Below are 20,066 nucleotides of genomic sequence, written 5' to 3' on the forward strand. Positions count from 1 at the left end.
GTGGCGCTGAACTTAGATGCAGAGTTTTCATGTGTACCTGTGTCTGCTCAGAGGTCTCTGGCTGCTCCAGCTGTCCTTGCTTCTTTGCTGCAGTTTGCTGCTCAGCTCATTTATGATGCTGGGCTTCATGCTGGATACGGGAGGGTAAATCTTCTTCCCCTCTAAAAGCGTCCCCGACTGGCCTCCGTCACCGGTCTGCCCCTCGCCCCAGAGAGGCTTCATCTCTGGAGTGCGTGGGCGGTCAAAGTACGGTGAAATGGGACGTCCCAAATTCTGCATGTCTCTCACCGAGTACCCATCCTGGCCGCTTTCGTCCTCTGTCGCTCCGTCCTCGCCCTCCTCCTCCTCCTGCTCGTCCCTTCGTCTGTGGGAGTGGTAGGATGCAGGAGCGGTGCTGGTCTGTCTGTGTAGATCGCCGGTGCGACCCTCTCTGAACCTGTTGGTTTTTGGGTAGGTGGAGGCTGCTGCTGTGGCGTTCTGCATTTCGAAAGTTTGTCCGTCCAGGTAGCTCATGTAAGACTCCAGAAAATCTCCTGCCCTTTCCGAATCCCCTGTCCCGCCTCCCATCCGTCCTCCAGCGTCACCTCCTCTCTCCCCCCGGTCCAACCTGTCTCCCCGGACACTGGCTCCACTTAGAGCCAGGATGCTGTCCAGGTGGTGGTCACTGCTGCTGCGGCTGTCCAGCTCTTCAATCCCAGAGTCCACCACTGTCTCCTGGGACTCTCCTTTTTTCGCAGCAGGGGGAGGGCGGTGGTGCTCCCCTGTCCTGCGACCGCCCATGATGGAGGTGGAGGATGTTGTATGCGTGGTGTGTGCTCTCTCGTGGTAGAGCTGCGTGGAGGTGCTTGTTGTGGTGGCAGCAGTGGTGGTTGTAGTGGCACAGCTAGCGGTCGTGGCATGTGAGGCAGTGCCCCTAAGTGGAGCAGAGGTGGCAGCAGTGGAGGAGGGCGCTGGCGGACCACGGTAGGCAGGGGGAGGAGCAACTGTGTGCAGGGGAGGCGTGGGGGAAGAGCGCCCAGGAGTGTGAGAGCTGTTGTAAAGGTGGTGAGGGTGGGACACAGAGAAGGGTCTATGATAGGATCCGGGAGGAGGCGGCGGTGAGACAGACGGGGGAGGCGGAGGTCCTGCTATCGAGGTGGGCTGCAGGGTAGAGGGTGAGGAAGGAGGTGGGGGGTTGGGCGATGTTTGGGAGGGGGAGGGTGCAGACTGAGTCAGGTTAGCCACCTCACTGTCGTAAGATGTGAGGCTGGAGGCAGTGGAGTCCCCCGCCTGAGGTGAGGGCAGAGGCGTATGAGCAGGAAACCCACTCACAAATGGTTCTTTTTGGGGGGGTGGAGGTGGTGGTGGTGGTGGCGGAGGAGGAGGAGGAGGTGGAGGGGGTGGGACCTGCTGTTGGCGGGAGGTCAAGCTGTTGGCGAGCATCCCGTGTTGTGAGTACCCTGATATTCTCCCTATGCCCCTGTCAAAGCTGTTAGCAAACTCTAACGGAGGTGGGAGGGGGTCTGCGTAGACAAACTCATCGTCCGCATCAACTGACGGGGCAGGGGGAGGAAGAACCATCAGGCCAGTCCCAGTGCTCCCAGCCGTGTTCCCTGTCTGAGTACCGGTAGGTGGAGGAGAAGGAGGTGTGAGGGATAAGATATAGGCATCAGCTTGACTTTCCATCCTGAGAAACGAGGGCCTGCGAGGCTGCTGAGACTGGGACGCTTGCTGAGCAGAGCTCTCAGCGGCCGCCGCACTGGCAGCGGCCTGCTCCGCCCTCCTCATGAAACCCTCTCTCTCTTTGTCCCGCTCCCTTTCTCTCGACAGCTCCCTCTCCCGCTCCCTCGACCTCTCCCGCTCCCTCTCCTTGTAGGTCGGCTGATACGGCTGAGACTGGTAGTGGTGCGTGTGGACCGTTTTGTCCTCGGAGAAGCGAACTCGTAGACCCTCGCGAGCCCCTCCTCCTTCACGCTCCCTCTCTCCTCCACCGCCTTCTTCACTCCACACACTCCCGACTCCTCTGAGGATTCTGGGCGAGGGTGGGCGGCCCACTGTGGCCGTGGTGGCAGCCAGAGAGGACGAGGTGACCAGGTAGGAGGAGCTGGAGGACTGGGCGGCGGACGACACCGGCTGAGAGGAGGCAGCAGACGAGGGAAACACCACACTGGACATCTGGCGGCTGAAGTGGTGCTCTGCTCCCCTCCTTAACCTGCTGTCATCCCTCAGAGCACGCTCTCTAGCAGCCAGGGCGAGGCCTAGTGGCGATGTGGGGTCAAGAGCCTTCCCTGTTAAAGGGTGAATGAATGTGGTGGTGGAGGGTGCTGGCTGCCTGCCCGCTGCTGTGTACAAGTCAGTAGGCACAGACTTAGGCTGATAGTCCAGGGCAGGTGAGGAGTACTCAGGTAGGCCAAAGGCTGGAGGCATACTGCGCGTGTGATGGATAAAGGTGTCCCCAGAGAACATGCCATCGTCTATAGACTTGGACGGACGCAGCCGTGTCGATGAGCTTTCGGCCTGTGTGCTAAGCTGTTGCTGTGACACCTGAGTCCTTGTTACTCCTCCTATTCCATCACTCACTCCTCCAAGGCTCACATCCTCCTCGGCAGACATAAACAAGGAGGCACTCTTTCTGCGGGCTTCATGAAACCGCTCCCTGTCTCTGCGGGCTGCGCCGACAATGGCAGCCCCAAACTGGCTGGTAAAGTCCAGGTTATCCTGGGCTCGGATAGAAGGCAAGGACGGAGGCGGCGGTGCTGGGATGGAGGGCGGGGCAGGTGGCTGTGGAGCGGGAGTGGAGGGAGGAGGACCATGGGGTGTTTTGGCTTCATCTGTCTCCCCTGATGCAGGAGCGTCCGCCTCCACACTGCTGCCCTGGCTGCTGCGTCCACTGCTGCTGGTTGAAGGGGCCTTGACAATGATGGTGGGGATGGGTATGGAGCTTTTCTCCACCGAGCCTTTGTCCCCCAGTGTACCCTGGCCCATGCGCAGGTCCTCCACCTTGGACTGCTTCACCAGGGGTCCCTTGCCTCTCCGAGCCCCTCCTTTAGGACCGCCTGCTCCAGCCCCAGCTGCACTGCGGTCTGCTCGCTGGGGTTGACTCTGGGTGGTCTGTTGTTGCTGGGGCATTACAGTGGCAATGCTGGATGGGGGGACAGCAGTGCTGTAGCCTCTCCTAAGACCTGCCGCCTTGGCCCCTCCACCAGCCCCTAAGCCAGCTCCAACAGGCTCCCCAGTATAGGCAACCTTCCGCGAAGCAGTCCTGCTTTGAGCAGTGTGGGCAGCTGCGTGTGCATACGGCGTTGTGTGGTCCACCACTCCACCGCTGGGGCTAGTGCTGGGACCACCTGCCCTCTCCCTGCCACCATGGGTGAAGTGCACTGACTGGGAGTAGGGCTGGTAGTGTGCAGAGGTGGATGTTGACTGGGACACGGAGACAGAGGGCTGCTGGGACGTCTTCGCTCTCCAACCTAGTGGCGGAGCCGAGGAGAACGGAGGGTCTGGTGGAGCCGTGGTGGGAGGTGGGGGGATGTCGTCTGGGCCCGGCACCGACAGACTTCGAGCAAACTTCATGGCTGGAGGATGCAGGAACTGCTTCTCCTCCTCAGGCACCCCTGCAGTACAACATGCACAAATGAAGAAGAAACAAGTTGGAATGAAAGAGGGATTTACAGATGGTGTAGAATTAGAGTAAAAGAGGCTGATGAACAAGAAAAGAAGAAAGTTTTTTTGGGCGAATAAGAGTGGAGAGAAAAAGGAGCCAGAAAAAAAGGAAAGCTGAGCGTAATTTTTTGAGAGTGTCTGTCTAAATCTGCCTGCCCGTCAGCGAGTCTGTCCTCCGTTCTCATGTCTGTTAGTAGGTAAATCAGTTAGTTCTATATATTCTACAGACAAGTAGCAACTAGGCAGCATCACACAGCAGCATTTGCTTTGTCGGTCACCAGAGAGCACACTGCTAATTCAGGGGGGGACTTAGCAAAGCCTTAGTAAGCAACAAGCCAGAAAATAAGCCATCAGAATAAAACAAGGAGATTAACGGCACTACTGGATATAACAAATAGTAGTAGGTTGAGTATAAGACAAACAAACATCTTATCTCTATAATACAGGTATAGTAACTTGAACAGGTGAGTGTATAACATACGATCAGCTACAGATACAAAGTGCGCACATTTTTGGCCACAGACAAGACATTGTTGGCCACAGACAGACAGGTCAGCACAGTGTAGACCTGTACTGGTCCAGAGGACCGACAGACAGGCGGATGGAGGGGCAGACAGAAAAAACAGACAGCCTCACCGATGGATTTCTGCCGCAGCATACCGTGCGGTGGGCCGTGACCTGAGGTGTACTGGCCACGGTCATAGCCGAGGCCCAACCCGGATGACATCATCCCCATCCCGGCCTGATCTGCGAAGTTTGGCTGAAACGGCAAAGACGTGAAACAATAAGCTAAGTTTGGTGTCATTTCTCAGTGTCTGTCACACTATGAGTGGCCTCATTGCAGTGCTACTATTCAAACTAATGGTTGCATCAAGCTTTTTAAATTCCATATTTTATGCTGTCTGCAACTCAGTTTCACGGCACACAGACACTCTTCTCATTCTGATGGCACATCACAGTACACAGGTTAACATACTGTAGCATGTTTCACAGTACGCACCTCATTGCCATAGAAGCTGCGCACCCGGTCTCGCTTTGGCCCCTGTCCCCGTGTCCCCGGCACCTCATTGGTGCTGATTGTCTGCTGAGCTGCTGCAAGAATTTCATCTAATTTATCTGAGAGGAAAAAAAGAGACAGGAAGAGAGACAGAAGAAGAAAGAGACATACGGCAATGAAACAGAAAAATGGACAGCGACAAAATGACAGAAACACTATGCGGAAAGGGACACACTTGATGGAGGTGGGTGAGAGAGAGGGGAAGAGATTCAGGAAACATCCACTGACAAACATGAGCTCCCTTACTCAAAGCCATCTGATAGACTGTCCTCTTCTTCTCGGTAACTTGTGAGGATTCGAATTCTAAAAGGAAAGAAACTCAGAATGAGCCCAGTAAGTGACTGAGCAGTGACTGCCAAGTCATTTTGGACAGACATAAATACAATGCCTTAAGCGAGAGTGTACCGGAGCATACCTGATTTTTTTTTCCAAGGGGTAGCAGCTGGAAGGAGGACAAAAGGAGACTTAAGTTTTGGCAGGAGTAAAAGTGCGATAGTGTTGTTACAGTGAATACTAATCATATTCCCCGGAGCCTGACAAACTGAGTCACCTCGCCAGGCTTTTCGATCTCCCATGTAAAAGAACGTACATCACGCCCACGCTTTAAGACGGCTGAAGTTTGCACACTTATGTTACAGTAAATATGCTGCACACACATACAGTATGCCGCTTGCTGTTACACACACACACACAAATGTGGAATTAGTCTGAGGCTGACTCCCACCTCTCTCCACTGTTTCATGGTTAAGATCCCGCCAGCAGTGAAAACAGGAGAGAAGAAAAGACAGAGTTAGCGGTTAAAGCAGTGAACAGTAAAGGAGCAAGTGGAGGAATAAAAGATGACCCTTTAGTGTTTGCATCCACTGGTGTGAGTGAGCTTCTGTGTGTGGACTGAACAGCCATACTTACACAAACATACGTACACAAACCGTTATATTCCATAATGTGTAGTTTATTGAGCTTAATAAAACAGAAATTAAATTTTAATATGCAATGGTTAAACCAAGCATGAAATAGTTTTGAACTTCACGTTCATTTCATCTCTTACAACTGCACTGCACAACTCCTTTCAAAATAAAGCCTGAAGTTTTGCTGAAACACGTGTCCAAACATATTTAAACAACGCTTGAAAAGGAGTGTTGGACAAAACAGCAATTTGTGGACTTAAGTGCACTGCAGGATCATTTCCATTTTAATGTCCTTGTTATCTTGCAGCATGACTTCTAGGTGAACTGGGACACTGCACCAATCACAGAGGTGAGGCGTCACAGCTAAATGAATTCGAATGCATTAGAATAAGCATATGGCAGAGCCTGACATGGCTGCATCGCACATTGTGCTCCGCTCACCTTCATCCAGAAGGAGGCGAAAGCAAAGAGTACAGAGTCCGACTGCAAATTAAGCCCCAACATCTCAAGGAACCTCATATTGAGACAAACTAACTCGTTCATTAAAAAGTTTAGCATTATGTACTGACTGATACTGAGATTTTTTAGGCTGATACTGATATTGATATTTGGGGCTTATTAATTATTAGCTGGTAGTAATTTTCTAAACATAAACACTTAATATAATCAATTGGTGGGTGGTTAATATTTTTTTAAAAGAATTCTGAGGAGGAGAGTGGGACATTTCACATCTGAAAACTTAACTTCTACTTAACTTTTCTATTAATTTCAATTTCAATTAATTTCTATATATTGGTGATAGTGAGGCAACTGGTCTGCACAGTTTCAAAACAGCAGCATGGTTACTGCCGGTTTTCTCAAAATAACTCTAAAAACAATGGCTTCCTGCAGCACAGGATGCAGCGTTTTGATTCATTTGTGGTGGAAGAAGAGCACCTTCAATCCAGCAGATGAGGCTGTACTACAAAATGAGCATGGTAGTTTATTGATTGATTGATTGATTGTATATGTACTGTAGCACATTTAAGTTACTCTATGTATTGAGATAATGCACACACACAATGCTAGTGGTAAGATAGTGGTGTGTATAGAGGCAACTAGTGGAGGGCAGGAGGTGGATTGGTGTTTCAGACTGGGTGCTCATGCTTTGTGCCGGTCAGGTGAGGTCACACCACAGAGAGCAGGAAGGTGAGGGGAGGAGATGAGGGAGGAACAAAGCAAAGGGCTGACCTCTACTCGCGGGATAAACTTTAGTCACATCCAGACTCACACCAGCAGGCCAGGACTCGCTGGAGCTGCTGTGGTTTAGTTGCAGTTTGGACCGGAGACAATGCTGAAACCAGATCTGAGACCAGCTGATGAGGGCCTCTCCACCAGCAGCTCCGCATGTCATCCGCTCTCATACATCATCAGCCGCTCACTGGGCATGCTCAGAACCAGACGGCAGCCGCAGCGAGCACTATAACCGCTCAGAATATGTAACCCAACCACCAATAAAACACCGGCCAACGTTCTCATCTGCAAATGGGGGCGGTGACCCTCATCCATGCACTCTCCTCCCACTATTTTTGCCTCAAATAGAGATGGCATAAGCATAGCCACACATAATGTTGTTACCATAGAAACAGACCTGGAACAAAGTTGTTGTTTTTTTTTTGTTTTTTGTTTTTGTTTTTTCTAAAAAATTACTCATCTCAATAATTTCATCCTGGGTGTGATTTCTTCCAAATGAATCAAAGACGTTTTCAGAAGGATAAACGATATCAAAGGACATATTTTGAAACTCGCTCACTGATACATGAAGACCAGACACTTTGCATGATGTCTGTGTCACCTGGAAAACTCTTCTCAGGTGACGCCCATTCCCCTGCAGTGTTACCTTGGCAACAAATACTTGCTGAGTGTGTGTGTGTGTGTGTGTGTGTGTGTGTGTGTGTGTGTGTGTTGAGCAGAGGGGCTGGTAGACTGCTCTGTGGGCGGTGGGGTTAAAGCCGTGGGCGGGCCAGGGAGCAGTGGGGGGTGCAGGGGGGTAAGAGGTAAGAGAAGCGGGCAGTGAAAGAGGGATCACAGGGTGGATGGCGACACTTTTTCTGGGTGGGGTTACCTGTAGTGGGGGTGCTGGAAGTGACAGTGTGGAACCTCTGAAAGAACAGTGAAATGCATTGAGACCGTCATCTTTTTTCTTTCTGTCACTGAGTAACTACGATTTCTCCATGTCTGCTTTCTTACTATCTAAATTTAGCCCTAGCTCAACTCCCCTTCACTCTCTGAGCATCTTTAGCAGCCCCCAACCCTCTGGTTTCACACCGTTCCTATTATTCCCCATCACCTCAGTCCATTTCCTCCCAGTAACTTTTTATCTCACCTTCTTCAACTTTAAAGCATTCCCCTGTTTGTCAACATCACCCTGTCTGCTCTTCATAATTCTTCCCTTTTCACTCCCCAAAAGTTTATCCAAGCCGCTTTCTTACCCATCTCCTCCAGTTCTGAAGTCATGGATTTGGATCGTAGGGCGATAGCCGGAGTGCTCAGCCTTTTACTCTGCTGCGGGACTGGAGGCGAGGGAACAGACAAAGGCAGCGGTCAGTGGAGCTGGTCAGCAACAGAGTTCAGTTACCACCAGTGTTCACCTGCAGTAGCACCCCAGATAGACTCTTACTTTTCTTCCTCGAACCCTCCTCCATGTCAGGGTTGCGGGTTACCATGACAACCTTGACCATGAGGCTGTTGCCACCTTGCCGGATCATGTTGACGACCTGTCGGTGACCGACCTTCACCACATTCTGACCGTTCACCTGAAACAGACAGAGACAGATCGGGACAAAGAGTTACTGAGGTTAACAACGTGACTTACGCATTTTCGCTCTTCGGCATCATCTACGTCAGGCATGTCAAACTCATTCCATAAAGGGCCGTGTGGCTGCTGGTTTTTGTTCTAACCAAGAAAGGGCACACCAGGCCAACCAATCAACATCAAGGGATCACTTAGTTATCAGCTGAAGACTGAGATCAGCTGATTAATTGATTCCAGCCTGGTGTGCTCCTCCTTGGTTGGAACGAAAACCTGCAGCCACACGGCCCTTTATGGAATGAGTTTGACATGCCTGATCTACGTCAATAAAGCAGCTGGAAGTGAAAACTGACAGGAAGAGATAGAGTGAAGTGTTCAGCTAAACTTTATTTATAAGAACAAATGTCACAGTATAATAAATAACAGAGAGTCCACAACTTGAATTTTGAAATCATATGTGTGTGTGTATATCTACTGTATGTATGTATGTAGTATCTCAAAAACAGCTTTAGAAGAATTTTAGTGAAAAGTGAGGCCGAATTTGTGGATCCGTGTGTGAATTCAGAAGTTTTAAAAACATTTTAAACAGAAAATTTGGATGGAAATTGGGATCCAGATCAAAGAACAAATTTTCTATAAGTTCAGAAATCTCTACAGCAAATCTGTCAGTGCTTTCAAATCCAGCTGGTAATGCATAAAATATAAATCACGGCAGTACTTCTATCAGGAAGTCCCCCATCCTGAGACCGGCTCTCCAGGCGACACCTCCCTCGTCCACTGACTCCAGGTACTGCAGGGCAGGGAAAGCCGGGGTGGGAGTGAACTCCTCGATGGGAGTCTGAGCTGGAGACACCATGAAAATACGAGAATGCATTATTATAACCTGTGATACAGCGTGTCATATATGATGAGATTAGAGTGTGATTGCGGGGCAGAAAGTTTGTGCTCATTTCATGTCTCTTACCTTTGGCCCCTCTCAGCACAAAGCCAAAACCCTCGCTGTCTTTCTTCTGCAGAAGCACCGTCTTCTCCTTGATTATATAGTCACTATGAGGAGGAGACAGAGAGTAAGAGAGTTAGAAATAAGACAAGAAAGAAGTGGAGGTCATGTGCTGTGCAGCCTCGCACGTCTGCATTCACCTTCTGTCTTAATGAAGAGATGATGGGTGGAAAGCCAAGGTTAAAATCCAGAAATCCCAACATTGAACTTGCTTGTTTCCCCTTCCCACTTCCTGTCCCCCTCTGATGACATCACCACCAGCACTGGGCAGGAGCTCTTTTCAACAGTATGCACGTGTGAGTGTTTAAATGTGGAGGCATATACTCACCAACATACATGTGTCTTTTTATTACACTCTTCCTGATACGTTTCCATCATATTCCTGCTGTACGTTTTTGACAGCGAGCCCAGAGTTCGTTTCTACCAGAACCTCAGGGAAAAAGAGATGCTATATACAGTACGATGGCGCTGCTTGTTGCCTCAGCAACAGCTAGAACTGGACGCAGGGAAACTTGCTCGGGTAGGTCCACACACCAGAGCCAAGCCATGTAATGGTACGCTAGTAGTCACTGACAGCAGAGAACAGGTGCTGCACGCTCACAGGTAGAGGCTGTACTGTGTGGTATGCTTTCTGTTCAGACAGGAAATATGCCAACAGTGGATGAATGTAACTAAATATATTTACTCAAGCACAATTTTGAGGTACTTGCGCTTAAGTATTTCCATTTTATGCTACTTTATATCACTACTGAATTGAATTTCAGATAATATTTCACAACTACAGTAACAAATTACTGTTCATATTAACAGATTGCCTTAAAAACACAAAAGCTTCTAAAATACAACACATTGCTGAAGATTTAAGCAGTTTTATCTACATTTGTGACAAAAAACAGTGTTGAGCTGTTGAGAAAACTGCTCAGATAATTTTATTTAAGTAACTGATCAAAGCCCAAATAGGTAAATGTATGCAACAATTCACAAAACACAGCAAAGATGAGAGAAAAGTAAAAAATAAAATAATGCATTTGTCTTGTGACCCTTTGGAGGGGGCCGGCCCTAAGGTTGGGAACCACAGGACTAAACTACTTAATTCTAGTTATTTAAATTAAAGCTAGCTCCACCTCGACCAGCTAAAACAGTTAATTGTTACTAATGCATTGATGCTTTGGTAATAATAATCAACTAATGTCAAATATGATATTATATTGGTCACAAGAGCCTTTTTCTGCAGAATGAGCACATTATTTTGGATACTTTAAGGACATTTTGCTGATGCTTTTTCTTACTTAAGTTGGATTTTGAATACATGACTTCCTGTATGGGATATTTTTACATTGGTCTATAAGTATCTTTAAATAATAAAATGCACTAGTCCATTAAATACTAAAGAAAATGTAATCTGTATATTTTTTCTCAGTTGTATTGTAATGACAGGATGCTTGTATTGTCTTTCTTGCATGAGAGGTCAGAGAACAACACACGAATGCTCAGCTCCTTCGGTTTAAAGCGGTTTTGGTGTAAAGGCTGCTGCCCTCTTGTCTTGTTATGAATGGAGAGACCATCCAAGCAGCCATTCAGTCAGTCAGTGAGTCAGAGAGGTATATATACCATGTCAGCTGTAACGTACTGTAACCACATGCTGATAATCCCATCGTGCACCGAAATAGTCCCAGCCCACTCCATCTGTTCATTCCTCTCTCTCTTCACTGGCTTTTCCTCTTTTTCACATTTTCCCATCCTAATGGCCCTGACTGCTCCATACCTCTCTCTCTATACTGGCTTCCTTCCCTTGTTCTCCAAACTTCTACTCATTTTTTTTCTAATCACATTTCCCCCTAATGATCTTTTTCATTCAGCCTATTGAGTGCATGATGCTCTCCACAGGCTGTGAGCCTCTCTGTCTCTGCCAAGGCTCTGTCTCTTTGTTATTCTTGTCCTCTTCTGTTCATCTCTGCTGGCCAGCCCGAGAGGGAACGACTGAATAAATGAGCACATACTGTACATGAAAACGCACACAAATCTTAAGGTAGGACCAAGCGGTGGAAGTACAGTGGATTACGATTGGGATTTAGGTACAAAGTAATGCAAACGCACACCCTACTGTAGGTGTTTGTGTGCCCTGTCCCTGAAGGCAACACAAGCAACAAGTCACTCCATGAGGACTCAGCATGTGTGCAGACAACAAGTTCAGGAAACTTTACCATCAACAGCAGGCAGATCATATTTTTGCACCAGTTTTCCTACTGATTGTTTAGCTTCATGGACAGTAGTTCAGCCCAGTCTAAGCATAATGGATTACTTCTGTAATATGAAGATTTATGTAACCTTTATTTGAGAGACTGCTTGATTAAATGCCTGAAAAACAACACTTGAAGAACTATTACATCCATCACTGAGGCCAATGATAAACTCCAAAGTAATAGACTTTCTTTATTCTAAACAAACGGTGCCTTTTGAGTGCCTTGTAACCAGCTATATTAACTCATCAGAATGACAAAACATTATGGGAGGTGATACCGATGCAGCAGAGAATGCAGAGTATGATCGAAACTTTGAGGAGCGCTGCATCGATGCACTCAGAGCCTTTCCCACAGCCAACAATCACCGAGTACAAAGTGACACAAGCAAAGCCAAGTCATTCGCGATGTGAGCAAATAGTTATGTCAACTCTTCTACAAAGTCTCTTTCTCATGAAGTCACTGGAAGATGTGTCAGATCATAACTGTGATGTTTATGTTGCACTGCTTATTCCCATACTGTGTGTGCGGTTGCACTCAGGGTTGTATGCACAGCAATTATCCCTTGAATCCCGTCCAACCAGCGCCTACAACCAACTCAGGCTTTGCTGTCGTCAAGGATGTCATCAACTCTCAGTGTCATTAGCTGTGCCCCAGTTCAGTGGCTGGATCCTCTGAAGTCTGAATTTCTAGACCGAACGCTCCTCCAAGTGCAGCTGAGAAATTCATCCCACACTTGCTGACAACCAGCGGATCCTTAGAAGCTCCCATTGTCCCCAAATCCACTGGCCGCTGGTTAACTGTTTAATAGAGCGTTAAGGCGACTTGTAAAGCTGGGAAATATCACATGACCAGGTCATATTTAGCAGGCGTAGGTGTAAATCATGCAAGTCAGGCAGCCTGGTAGCAGCCTGGTAATGAAAAACAGATCTTAAATTAACACATTGACACTGTTTATATATGTGGGTGTCCATAATGTGCTTGTTAAACTTGTAATGCAATAAGCTTGTTCCAGTTTATCACTCATAGCAGTTTCTTTGTGACAAACTCTGAAACTTGCTTTCTTCACAACTTGACACCTGAACACACCATTAGCTTAGCTCTTTGTGAAGCTACACCAGCTTATTTCAAGAGAAGAGCATGTTCAGCCACTCAGGCTTGTGGACTGGGGCTCGATGATCGTGCCACTCTATATCAGTGATCCAATGTTGCCGTCAGTATCTTAGATGCAAGCGAGTGAGCTGGACAGCACAGCGTACAACGTGTCTCATACTGCATACCTAAAGAGCCGAGGCACTACACAGGTTTGGCCAAGCAGGCTTCCACAGAGGTGTCAGAAAGAAACTGGAACTTGTCATGCACGCTGCATCGTTAAAACTCCCTCACCATACGCTGTTTCCAATTTGTCGGCAGTCTCCCTCCCTCCCTCTCACTCTCTGTCACACACACACACACACACACACACACACACACACACACACTGGTAAACATACAGAAACACGCCACACACAACACAGGACACAAGAACACATGCAATCAACCAGCCAACAGAGGATGAGAAATGTCTCTGCCTTTTTAATGGACAGCAGCAAACACACCATCCATGCACACATGCGCGCACACACACACACAGGCACGCAAACACACAATCAATCTGCACATCAGTAAAAGCAGCAAGCATCACTTGTGCCGGTGCAGCATTGCTGGAGGACGTTTGTTCAGAGAGCGATTCAAAGCAGAGAGACAGAAGACGACACACACACACACACATGTTCGTACAGAGGAACACAGAACGGCTGCACTGCTCATACACCGGGCTGTGCAGCAGCAGCTCGCATCCGTCACACACACACACACACACACACACACACACACACACACTGAGATGCACAGAATCAAATACATCCGTCTGCAAGCATGCATTGCAACATCTGTCAATCCATCTAATCGATCCTGCCCTGCCATCCATGATGTCCACATGCATCCCTCCCTCTGCCCCCCCACCCCCCATCTCCCCCAGCAACTGGAGGGAGAGAGGGAGAGAGAGAGAGAGGGAGGTAGGAGAGGGTAGGGGGGTATAAAAAACCATGGCAGGTACCTGTAAATGAACCAGACGCTCCTATTCACAGGGCCGAGCGACGGCCAGGAAGAAGAGAGGGAGAGGGAGAGGGAGAGATCCTCCTCGCCGCATGCCCCCATCGCCATTTCCTCCCCTCCCTCTCCTCCTCCTCCTTCTCCTGCTCCTTCTCCTTCTCGTCTTCCAGCGAGACAGCAGTGAGCGCGAGCCGCGAGATAGGAGAAGGAGGAGGAGGAGGAAAGGAGGAAGAGGAGGAGAGAGAGATGGAAGAAGGGAAAGGGAGAGGGCCGAGCTCTCCCAGCCCCTTCATACTTAAGACAGAGAGAGAGGAGGAATAGGAGAGAGAGAGATGGAGATGGTTCATTGTGACTGCGACACAGAGAGAGAGAGAGAGAGAGAGAGAGAGAGAGAGAGAGGAGAGGGAGAGAGAAAGAGAGAGAGAGAGAAGAGGAGCAAGGGCAGAGGGAGGGGGAATAAGGTGGCTTAAAAAAAGGAGAGAGAGAAATGAGGTAATTTAGAGGGAAAGAGTGAGAGGTGATTGGGTTTGTTTGCAGGGGGTTTCATGCACTAACACACGTGATCAACTCACACACAACCACCGACACCACTCGCTACGCTCTCTCTCTTCCTCGTTCTCCGTCCTCCTCCTCATCCGTCTCTCTTCACCTCCTATGGTTTATATGTATAGTATTCACTCTGCCTATCTGTCACTGTCATGATTTCCCATTCATAAAAACAGATGTGACTGAGATAAGTCTTCGCTATACAGTCCTATCTGAAACAATTCATTCAAAGAGGATGATAGGAGGGTCCTGAAGTTTAAATGACTGAACAGGTACCATCATCATGCTGTGACATAATGATAAAAGATGAGTCAAATTATTATTATGTAATATTACAAAGAGAAAAGCTCACAGGAGCTGATTTTCTCTTATTCATACAGGAATGAATGTGACTTGAGATGCTTCTGGAGACTCTGCTGCTGTCCTTTGCCTGCTCTTATTGACCCCACGTGCCTTTAAATCACACTTAACTAACCTCACCCACCCACTTTTTTTTGCATGCTTTCTCTCCAACCTCTGACATGCACGCACACACACACACACAGACACACACACACTATCTCATCACATTTGCTGTAAACAAAGCATGAATGAGAGGGTAGAGCATGGGAAGGGGGGAGGAGGAGGAGGAGGAGGAGACGCATCGACGCAGACAGGAAGAGGCGAGAGGACAGAGAAACAGCTGGCGGGTGAGTGGCGGAAGGAGGAAGAGGAGGAGGAGGAGGAGAAGGAGTGAGAGGGAGAGAGAGAGAGAGGTACAGATTCTCTCGAATTGGCACTCACATCATCTCTTAGTCAGAGCCTCCTTCCATGTATGTCGAAGCTGTCCTCCGTCGACTTGCCCTCCCTCCCTCCTTCCTTCCCTCGCTCCGTCTCTCCCTCTCTCTCCTGCCTTCCTCCCGCATTCGAGGACGATCACAGCTCTTGTCCCCTCTCCTCTCACATCTCTGCCTTTTTGTTTCCCTCCCTGCATGTCAGGCTATACCGCTGTGATCGCGTGTACAGTATGTGTGTTTGTGTGTGCATGCATGTGTGATAAGACAGAGGGAGAGAGAGAGAGAGGGGGGGGCATGAAAGAGAGAGAGGAGGGTGCAGGAAAGCAAACAGAAGGTCCACATGATTGTGTATTTATGTGTATCTGCATGTCTGCCTAATGTGTGTGCATTACCATGTGTGTGTGTGCATCCGTGTATCTATCATATGATGGCCAAACCTGAACACACGCTGTTTGAAAATGATCTCTCAGCCAAAAAGTCAAGCAATGTGAAGTCATACATGTTTGAGAAACGTTAAAAATTATGTCAAACCACCTTTTTGTTGCATATGCACGAGCAAGAGGCAATGGATGTGTCTTACAGGACACCACAAAAGCGCCGCAGCAGTGTTCGGCAGGCCACGCTGCCTCTCCTCCAAACTCACTTGTCTTTATTTGACCCACCGTTGGCCCAAAAACGGTCTCGTGTGGGCTGGGAGGAGCAGCAGCATGTACAGATTGTGTACAGTGGCTTGTAACTCGGTCCGTCCGTGGCAGTGACACAGAGATTTGATGAGCTTTGCCTTCATGGCTTTCATCTCTTTTACTGAGAACAGCAGTGTTACAAGTGTTTTGTAAGCTAGTTCAAAGCTACATTTCCAGCAAATTCAGCAAAGGCAGCAAAGGTAGAAATATTTTTCTGCAACTAAATGCTGTAAAATAGTGATTATATTATGTGTATGTGAATTAGTTAAGTACATATAATTAGTTAAATAATATACAGCAGTATTATGCTCTTACGTTAATCAGAAGAGTCAGCGATACGTGCTGTATGTTGTTCATCGGTTATGCAAACTCATAGATGAGGTAAGTTCTCACTCCAATGAACATTGAAATTAATTTACTGTAAATGCAATTTGCTTTTAAGCTTTGTGACTGGAGCAATTATGGAGGCAGAGAGAGCTCAAACACAAGAAACTGAACAAATGAAAAGACGGTGTTCATCAGTTTGAGCAGCTAAAGCAACATGCTGCAAAATCACAAGCAAAGAGAGAAATGCTGCACACACACACACACACGCACAACTGAAGTTTGTGGTGATCACTGATGAATGCTTGTAAATAGTAAACAGAGCTACAGAAATTACCACTGCATTGTGAACAACTTGCAGCATTTCTGTGTTTCTTTTCTTTTCTAAATGCTCCCTACGTCAAAGTGAAGAAGACGTTTTCTTCATTTGCTTGTTTTTTTCTATTTGCATGTGTTTTCTTCGGTTGCAGTGCGTTTCACCCCCTCGGCCACCACGAGATGATGACCTTTCATGAAAGGAGGTCATCGGTTTAATGAAACATCACATCTGAGATGCAGAGATTAATAGCTAAATTCCCACAGTAAGCAGACATTTTCCTCCTTTCTTTAATTGGATGCTGCTCACAACAGAACAGATCTGATTTACTGAAAGTATTTTCAGATGATGAGCTTTGATAGCACCCAAATATTCGAGCGTGTCTCATCCTGACTGAGTAACTGACCTGAATTGGCAGTTGACGACCTTTATGCCATCATAAATACAAGTGTGATGGTTGGAGGAAGAGGAGCAGAAACAGAGCAGGTGATTAAAGATACATCTGAGGTGTCAGACTGTCACTGCTGGTTCCCGAGTCATCATACCCCTCACTCCTTGTGTTCTTCTTCATGTAACCGCCACACCACATTACCAAGTTAAAGTAGTTCATCTGGCTGACGACCGGGTTTCAGTGACCACGGTCTGTTATAATGTCACGGCTTGTCCTGTGCTGTAAAAAGATATATCCAGCTGTCAATAACAAGCCGTGGGCGGCACAGATGAGGATCAGACACTGCAGATGAGATGAGTCTGTTTATTAAGGATGGACCAATACGTTGGGCTAATGTGAGGCGTTTATCAAAAAACTGGATATCACATCCAAATTCTTCCAATGAAACCAGCCTTAAATCTGCCTTGAATACTGCAGAACTTAGAAAGAGGAAAGTCTTCTTCTTACAGATGAAAAGTTGAAGAGAATTTGCAGGTAGGGGCTCACGTGATGTGGTCTGACAAGTCAGCTATTTGTGGCTACTATTAGCCAATGTTAGCAAACTTCAGGTAGACACTGCTCTTAAATGGGAATTAGTGAACCTGACTTGTGCAAGAAATTTTTTTATGCACATTCTGTAGTTGTCACTAATGGCCACAGCCACACTCTGAAAGAATAACCAACTTATTCTAGTTTTTCTGGCTACTTACAAAATCTATTCTCCTTTTCAACACACAGACATTTCTACTGCAGTTGTGAGCAACACAGCAGCACTAACATGACTGATTCTTTTGAATTGAACTCTAATGTGAACCAAATTCAGTCTCATCCATGTTCCACACAATCAAATCCTTATGTGTTAGCAACGGGAATCAATGATCTACCGGGATGCCAAGGAATTTCACTATCACCCAAGTAATTTACTTAGTAACACTTGCTAATGAGCACAATGAGTACAGCTGAGGCTGAATGTTATTAGTTTTGCAAGTATTTAGTCATAAACCTGCTAACCTGATGGCATTGGATAAAAAGTCAGGGGATCACAAACATCATTAGGATTCCTCTTGGAACCATAAATGTCTGTGCAAAATTTGGCAACAGCAGTCCATCCGATAGTTTTTGAGATATTTCAGTCTGGACCAAAGTGGTGGACCCAGCGACTGATGAACCGACTGACATCCGTAATGAAAAATAATCAGTATCATATGAGCTTGGAAAATTCGTATCGGTCTCGCTTTGGTCGTCACAGACAGAATGAAGTTAAACCATGCACAGAGGGCATCCTTCTTCACACTTTTTTCTAACCTACTTTGGCCCCTTGTTGCTTGCACACAAAAAAAAAGCGCCAATGCATATGTCTCTTTTCACCCATTTGTAAACAAAGAATGCCTTTCTTCCTTCATTCAAGCAGTTCATCCCCCTCTCCAACCCTCCTCTGCCTTTAGAGCGCCCTTCACTGTCTGACCTCCAGATGGAGACACCACAGGGGAGAGCGGGTGATAGAAAGAAAATTAAAAAGTACAGGGGGGTTAGTAATACAGTGATGAATAGAAAGCGAGGGAGGGATGCTGAAATGGTCAGGAGATGTGGCCAAATATAGAGGGTTGAAAGGAGGGATAGGTGAGATATTACATGTAGTGAAAAAGGCTGTGAAAGTAGGCCCATGTGAGGGCGGCTCTGAGTCAGCCATGCCTGCCTGCCTGCCTGCCTGCACGGCCAAACAAACAGTCTCGGGCTCCGTCTATGCTGCAATGCACGGCTTTAATTATCCATGATGTGTGTGTGTTAGCGTGTGTGTACAAACATATGTGTGTGAGTTTGCATGGCTGAGCGCGTCGCTCGCATGAAATGTCGCCGCTGATGAAGAGCACGTTAATAATAAATGATAATGTGCGCATGTGAATGAACACAGTTACAGAGGGGGGTTAAGAGATAGGGAAGCGAAAAAAGAGAAAGTTGAGGATGATGAGTGAGAGAATGAAGAGCGAGAGTGAGAGAGATTTCACGTAAATAATACATGTGATTGATAATGGCTTTATTTCTATGTAAATAATTCTTTCTTTGCTCAGTCCAAGCCGCGGACACTGAAATGAGTTTGCCTCAAAGCGACGCCGCGCTCGCCGTCGTGCAGATGCAAGGCATTAAAGGGAATGACATTCTATTAGGCTGAGTTAATGAGCAGACGTCACACGCTCAGAGTCAATACAGGAGAGTTTTCCCCCGCTCATGTGTCAACAAGTCGCTTCCACACAAGATCCGGTTTCAGTCGTGGGTTTATGCTCAGAAAGATGAAGAGTTTTCTGGTGATGTTCTCATGCTGATGGAGTCCCAGTGGGTGGATGACTATCTGTATCAGCGCAAGAAGCATAATGACCTTCTATTAAAAGTCAAAGATCTCAGCTGCTGCTTTAAGATTATTTATGGTTAGTCCCATGACGCGGAATTACATATGCATCAGTTCACATAGTTTGGTCATCGAGGGCAGTAATGATAACCAGGTCACTGTATAATTGTATAACGCAAAGAAATTTCAGACTTAGTCATCAGAGTGGTCTGAAAGCGCCTTCACCATCACCGTCAAGTTCAGCCCACCTAAAAACTGCAGCCTGGCAACGCGGCTCTGCAACTCCGAGCCAAAAGGCAGACACACAAAGGAAGGAACTTACTCTAAAACCCCCGACATGACAAAAATCTGCCTGTCTGCCCAGGTTAAAGTCAGCAAAACCGGCGAGTCAAAACACAGCTGGTAAACCTGTGCCTTGAGGATGGCTCCAGTTTGAAAGCAGGCGGATCAGCTTTTGGACCCGAGGCAGTGAACCCTCACACATCGTCATCCTACCGCATGAATCACTCACAACACATCACATCACACAAGTCAAAGCACCACTGGAATGTATGAATCACTGCGTGAATCATCTTATCTGAATAGATGTATACAGTATGCTACCGTACAAACAGATCCCCTAACAACATGTGCAGTGTTTCTAAACACCGGAGCAGAGGGGTCACAATGAAAAGGTTGTCAGTGTGATCTGCACCAGCTGGGAGGAAGGAAGTTACTCTTAAGCAAGGCACTGATCTCCTTCTCGTCTCAGCAGAGGAGACCGATGGTGGAAAGAGTCGTAAACCTTACCACTCTTAGGTGGAGAAATAATCTGAATGTCACACTGTCCTCCTCTTAACTTTTATTTCACCAGGATGTGTCAGTGTCTTAATGGGATGCTTCATTCTGGTCCTATGTCACACCAAACGAGCACTG

General features: G+C 47.4%; 1 protein-coding gene across 1 annotated transcript in view; it reads right to left on the bottom strand.

Moving 5' to 3' along the window:
• The window catches only part of shank1 (SH3 and multiple ankyrin repeat domains 1), a 49,272-nt gene that overhangs the window by 3,444 nt on the left and 25,762 nt on the right, over positions 1-20,066 (bottom strand). Inside the window, exons 15-25 of the mRNA XM_041957216.1 lie at positions 9,363-9,445; positions 9,117-9,241; positions 8,267-8,402; positions 8,079-8,159; positions 5,424-5,432; positions 5,115-5,141; positions 4,946-5,002; positions 4,643-4,758; positions 4,279-4,402; positions 1,740-3,593; positions 37-1,706 (exon numbers count right to left, since the gene is read on the bottom strand). Coding sequence (XP_041813150.1) covers positions 37-1,706; positions 1,740-3,593; positions 4,279-4,402; positions 4,643-4,758; positions 4,946-5,002; positions 5,115-5,141; positions 5,424-5,432; positions 8,079-8,159; positions 8,267-8,402; positions 9,117-9,241; positions 9,363-9,445 — 4,282 coding nt within the window. The remainder of the gene's footprint in view (positions 1-36; positions 1,707-1,739; positions 3,594-4,278; positions 4,403-4,642; positions 4,759-4,945; positions 5,003-5,114; positions 5,142-5,423; positions 5,433-8,078; positions 8,160-8,266; positions 8,403-9,116; positions 9,242-9,362; positions 9,446-20,066) is intronic.

The sequence above is a fragment of the Chelmon rostratus genome, chromosome 17 (genome assembly GCF_017976325.1).
Source record: "Chelmon rostratus isolate fCheRos1 chromosome 17, fCheRos1.pri, whole genome shotgun sequence".
NCBI classification, from domain to species: domain Eukaryota; kingdom Metazoa; phylum Chordata; class Actinopteri; order Chaetodontiformes; family Chaetodontidae; genus Chelmon; species Chelmon rostratus.